The 6,000-nt window shown below is 63.3% G+C and overlaps 1 protein-coding gene across 1 annotated transcript in view; it reads right to left on the bottom strand.

Moving 5' to 3' along the window:
* Positions 1-207: 207 nt before the first annotated feature.
* LOC110530744 (runt-related transcription factor 2) overlaps positions 208-6,000 on the bottom strand; it is a 96,503-nt gene continuing 90,710 nt past the window's right edge. The window contains exon 6 of the mRNA XM_021613996.2: positions 208-1,340. Coding sequence (XP_021469671.2) covers positions 859-1,340 — 482 coding nt within the window. The 3' untranslated portion in view covers positions 208-858. The remainder of the gene's footprint in view (positions 1,341-6,000) is intronic.

Raw genomic sequence — 6,000 nt, 5'->3', positions numbered from 1 at the left:
TATAGTCCTGTTATATAGTCCTGTTATATAGTCCTGTTGTATAGTCCTGTTGTATAGTCCTGTTGTATAGTCCTGTTGTATAGTCCTGTTGTATAGTCCTGTTGTATAGTCCTGTTGTATAGTCCTGTTGTATAGTCCTGTTGTATAGTCCTGTTGTATAGTCCTGTTGTATAGTCCTGTTGTATAGTCCTGTTGTATAGTCCTGTTGTATAGTCCTGTTGTATAGTCCTGTTGTATAGTCCTGTTATATTGTCCTGCTGTATTGTCCTGTTGTATAGTCCTGTTGTATAGTCCTGTTATATAGTCCTGTTATATTGTCCTGCTGTAGTGTCCTGCTATATTGTCCTGCTGTAGTGTCCTGCTATATTGTCCTGCTGTATTGTCCTGCTGTATTGTCCTGCTGTATTGTCCTTCTATATTGTCCTGCTGTATTGTCCTTCTATATTGTCCTGCTGTATTGTCCTGCTGTATTGTCCTTCTATATTGTCCTGCTATATTGTCCTGCTATATTGTCCTAGTACAACAACATACTCAGCTAAAAACCTTATACAAATACTACATAAAACAAGCTGTCTGCTACAAATAGCCTGAAGCGTCCCGTAAGTTGTGGATGACACTGGAGAATTGCTGCTTTTTAATCAGAACTCAAAAATTCATTTGAAAGGTTTTGTGCTTTAAAACCATGACATTAGTTTACGTTGCCTTCTTCTCCTCCTCCTCTTCATCCTCCTCTCCTCCTCCTCCTCTTCATCCTTTCCTACTCCTCCTCCTCTCCTCCCCCTCTTCATCCTCCTCTCCTCATCCTCCTCTCCTCCTCCTCTCCATCCTCCTCTTCCTCCTTCCCTCCCCCTTTTCTCCTCAGTAAGGTCTCCAGACAGCTTCATCCATGCGTCCCCCAGCAGAGTTGAGTACGGTTGGGGAGTTGCTGTGACTCCCGTCCCCCTCCACCCCTCCATCTGCCTGGCTGGGCAGGTTAGGGTTAACCAGGGAGCTACCGGTGGAGGCGCTGGTGCAGGGAGGAACCATTCTGGAGGGGGAGCGGTCCCCCCCGGGAACCATGGAGAACTGGTACGACCCAGAGGATGGTCCATAGTAGAGATAGGGAGCGCTGCTCGTCGGAAACGGTCCACTCTGACTCTGGGTGGACCCAGGGTAGGGAGGTGGCAGGTAGGGGTGGTAGTGGGCGGAGCCTAGCGACATGGCGGAGCTGACAGGAGGGGTGTAGGTAAAGGTGGTGGGGTAGTGCATTCTGGGACTGGAGAAGCCGGACTCCGTCAGAGAGGAGAGACCCGGGAACTGACGCTCAAACTGACCTGGGAACGGACTGAGATCTGACGAACCTAGAGAGAGAGACGGATGGAGAGGGAGAACCCTGTTTAAAACACGTCATCACAACATTGATTCATTTAGCTGCATCGTCCCTTCATGAAAACCACATCTTTTGGAGTATTGACAGTATCCTTTATTCATGTCGTCCCTTAAAGATTAGAAATATATTTTACAATCTATTCTGACGACCGGTGCCAAGACAACAGCAAACTATTCAATGACAGGTATATTCATTATATGACTCTAAACCTCAACAGTATAACATCGAATAGTCAATTTAACATTATTAAACATATTCTCGGAGTTGGTCTGATGTGATACCAATAACAGAAATGAAATGTTAAATGACTAGATACCTGTACAGTGTGTAATGTGTGTGTGTGTTATGAACATAAATATAAAACACAACATGTAACTCAGTAAATCTTTGAAATTGTAGCACGTTACGTTTATATTTTTGTTCAGTCTAAATTAATCTATGGATTTCACATGACTAGGCAGGGGCATGGGAGGGGCTGGGAAGGCAGGGGCATGGGAGGGGCTGGGAAGGCAGGGCCATGGGAGGGGCTGGGAAGGCAGGGCCATGGGAGGGGCTGGGAAGGCAGGGCCATGGGAGGGGCTGGGAAGGCAGGGCCATGGGAGGGGCTGGGAAGGCAGGGGCATGGGAGGGGCTGGGAAGGCAGGTGCATGGGAGGGGCTGGGAAGGCAGGTGCATGGGAGGGCTGGGAAGGCAGGGGCATGGGAGGGGCTGGGAAGGCAGGGGCATGGGAGGGGCTGGGAAGGCAGGTGCATGGGAGGGGCTGGGAAGGCAGGGGCATGGGAGGGCTGGGAAGGCAGGGCCAAGGGAGGGGCTGGGAAGACAGGGCCATGGGAGGGGCTGGGAAGGCAGGGCCATGGGAGGGGCTGGGAAGGCAGGGCCATGGGAGGGGCTGGGAAGGCAGGGCCATGGGAGGGGCTGGGAAGGCAGGGGCATGGGAGGGCTGGGAAGGCAGGGCCATGGGAGGGGCTGGGAAGACAGGGCCATGGGAGGGGCTGGGAAGGCAGGGCCATGGGAGGGGCTGGGAAGGCAGGGGCATGGGAGGGCTGGGAAGGCAGGGGCATGGGAGGGGCTGGGCAGGCAGGGGCATGAGAGGGGCTGGGAGGGCAGGGCCATGGGAGGGGCTGGGAAGACAGGGCCATGGGAGGGGCTGGGAAGGCAGGGCCATGGGAGGGGCTGGGAAGGCAGGGCCATGGGAGGGGCTGGGAAGGCAGGGCCATGGGAGGGGCTGGGAAGGCAGGGGCATGGGAGGGGCTGGGAAGGCAGGGCCATGGGAGGGGTTGGGAAGACAGGGACATGGGAGGGGCTGGGAAGACAGGGCCATGGGAGGGGCTGGGAAGGCAGGGCCATGGGAGGGGCTGGGAAAACATGGCCATGGGAGGTGCTGGGAAGGCAGGGCCATGGGAGGGGCTGGGAAGGCAGGGCCATGGGAGGGGCTGGGAAAACATGGCCATGGGAGGTGCTGGGAAGGCAGGGGAATGGGAGGGGCTGGGAAGGCAGGGCCATGGGAGGGGCTGGGATGGCAGGGCCATGGGAGGGGCTGGGAAGGCAGGGGCATGGGAGGGGCTGGGAAGGCAGGGGCATGGGAGGGGCTGGGAAGGCAGGGGCATGGGAGGGGCTGGGAAGGCAGGGCCATGGGAGGGGCTGGGAAGGCAGGGGCATGGGAGGGGCTGGGAAGGCAGGGGCATGGGAGGGCCTGGGAAGGCAGGGCCATGGGAGGGGAAGGCAGGGGCATGGGAGGGGCTGGGAAGGCAGGGCCATGGGAGGGGCTGGGAAGGCAGGGGCATGGGAGGGGCTGGGAAGGCAGGGCCATGGGAGGGGGTGGGAAGGCAGGGGCATGGGAGGGGCTGGGAAGGCAGGGCCATGAGAGGGGCTGGGAAGGCAGGGCCATGGGAGGGGCTGGGAAGGCAGGGCCATGGGAGGGGAAGGCAGGGGCATGGGAGGGGCTGGGAAGGCAGGGCCATGGGAGGGGCTGGGAAGGCAGGGGCATTGGAGGGGCTGGGAAGGCAGGGCCATGGGAGGGGCTGGGAAGGCAGGGGCATGGGAGGGGCTGGGAAGGCAGGACCATGAGAGGGGCTGGGAAGGCAGGGCCATGGGAGGGGCTGGGAAGGCAGGGCCATGGGAGGGGCTGGGAAGGCAGGGCCATGGGAGGGGCTGGGAAGGCAGGGCCATGGGAGGGGCTGGGAAGGCAGGGGCATGGGAGGGGCTGGGAAGGCAGGGCCATGGGAGGGGCTGGGAAGACAGGGCCATGGGAGGCAGGGCCATTGTAGGGGCTGGGAAGGCAGGGGCATGGGAGGGGCTGCGAAGGCAGAGGCATGGGAGGGGCTGGGAAGGCAGGGCCATGGGAGGGGCTGGGAAGACAGGGCCATGGGAGGCAGGGCCATTGTAGGGGCTGGGAAGGCAGGGCCATGGGAGGGAGGGCCATGGGAGGGGCTGGGAAGGCAGGGGCATGGGAGGGGCTGCGAAGGCAGAGGCATGGGAGGGGCTGGGAAGGCAGGGCCATGGTAGGCAGGGCCATGGGAGGGGCTGGGAAGGCAGGGCCATGGGAGGCAGGGCCATGGGAGGGGCTTGGAAGGCAGGGCCATGGGAGGGGCTGGGAAGGCAGGGCCATGGGAGGGGCTGGGAAGGCAGGGGCATGGGAGGGGCTGGGAAGGCAGGGCCATGGGAGGGGCTGGGAAGGCAGGGGCATGGGAGGGGCTGGGAAGGCAGGGCCATGGGAGGGACTGGGAAGGCAGGGCCATGGGAGGGGCTGGGAAGGCAGGGCCATGGGAGGGGCTGGGAAGGCAGGGCCATGGGAGGGGCTGGGAAGGCAGGGCCATGGGAGGGGCTGGGAAGGCAGGGCCATGGGAGGGGCTGGGAAGGCAGGGGCATGGGAGGGGCTGGGAAGGCAGGGGCATGGGAGGGGCTGGGAAGGCAGGGCCATGGGAGGGGCTAGGAAGACAGGGCCATGGGAGGCAGGGCCATTGTAGGGGCTGGGAAGGCAGGGCCATGGGAGGGAGGGCCATGGGAGGGGCTGGGAATGCAGGGGCATGGGAGGGGCTGCGAAGGCAGAGGCATGGGAGGGGCTGGGAAGGCAGGGCCATGGTAGGCAGGGCCATGGGAGGGGCTGGGAAGGCAGGGCCATGGGAGGGGCTGGGAAGGCAGGGCCATGGGAGGGGCTGGGAAGGCAGGGCCATGGGAGGGGCTGGGAAGGCAGGGCCATGGTAGGCAGGGCCATGGGAGGGGCTGGGAAGGCAGGGCCATGGGAGGCAGGGCCATGGGAGGGGCAGGGAAGGCAGGGCCATGGTAGGCAGGGCCATTGTAGGGGCTGGGAAGGCAGGGCCATGGGAGGCAGGGCCATGGGAGGGGCTGGGAAGGCAGGGCCATGGGAGGGGCTAGGAAGGCAGGGGCATGGGAGGGGCTGGGAAGGCAGGGCCATGGGAGGCAGGGCCATGGGAGGGGCTGGGAAGGCAGGGCCATGGTAGGCAGGGCCATGGGAGGGGCTGGGAAGGCAGGGCCATGGGAGGCAGGGCCATGGGAGGGGCTGGGAAGGCAGGGCCATGGGAGGGGCTGGGAAGGCAGGGGCATGGGAGGGGCTGGGAAAACATGGCCATGGGAGGTGCTGGGAAGGCAGGGGAATGGGAGGGGCTGGGAAGGCAGGGCCATGGGAGGGGCTGGGATGGCAGGGCCATGGGAGGGGCTGGGAAGGCAGAGGCATGGGAGGGGCTGGGAAGGCAGTGCCATGGGAGGGGCTGGGATGGCAGGGCCACGGGAGGGGCTGGGAAGGCAGGGCCATGGGAGGGGCTGGGAAGACAGGGCCATGGGAGGCAGGGCCATTGTAGGGGCTGGGAAGGCAGGGCCATGGGAGGGGCTGGGAAGGCAAGGGCATGGGAGGGGCTGGGAAGTCAGAGGCATGGGAGGGGCTGGGAAGGCAGGGCCATGGTAGGCAGGGCCATGGGAGGGGCTGGGAAGGCAGGGCCATGGGAGGGGCTGGGAAGGCAGGGCCATGGGAGGGGCTGGGAAGGCAGGGCCATGGGAGGGGGTGGGAAGGCAGGGGCATGGGAGGGGCTGGGAAGGCAGGGCCATGGGAGGGGCTGGGAAGGCAGGGCCATGGGAGGGGCTGGGAAGGCAGGGGCATGGGAGGGGCTGGGAAGGCAGGGGCATGGGAGGGGCTGGGAAGTCAGGGCCATGGGAGGCAGGGCCATGGGAGGGGCTGGGAAGGCAGGGCCATGGGAGGGGATGGGAAGGCAGGGCCATGGGAGGGGAAGGCAGGGGCATGGGAGGGGCTGGGAAGGCAGGGCCATGGGAGGGGCTGGGAAGGCAGGGGCATGGGAGGGGCTGGGAAGGCAGGGCCATGGGAGGGGCTGGGAAGGCAGGGGCATGGGAGGGGCTGGGAAGGCAGGGCCATGAGAGGGGCTGGGAAGGCAGGGCCATGGGAGGGGCTGGGAAGACAGGGCCATGGGAGGCAGGGCCATGGGAGGGGCTAGGAAGGCAGGGGCATGGGAGGGGCTGGGAAGGCAGGGCCATGGGAGGGGCTAGGAAGACAGGGCCATGGGAGGCCCTGCCTTCCCAGCCCCTCCCATGGCCCTGCCTACCATGGCCCTGCCTTCCCAGCCCCTCCCATGCCCCTGCCTTCCCAGCCCCTCCCATGGCCC

The sequence above is a fragment of the Oncorhynchus mykiss genome, chromosome 8 (assembly GCF_013265735.2).
Source record: "Oncorhynchus mykiss isolate Arlee chromosome 8, USDA_OmykA_1.1, whole genome shotgun sequence".
NCBI classification, from domain to species: domain Eukaryota; kingdom Metazoa; phylum Chordata; class Actinopteri; order Salmoniformes; family Salmonidae; genus Oncorhynchus; species Oncorhynchus mykiss.
Note: the sequence above shows the minus strand (reverse complement) of the source record. Positions and strands in the feature narration are given on the sequence as shown.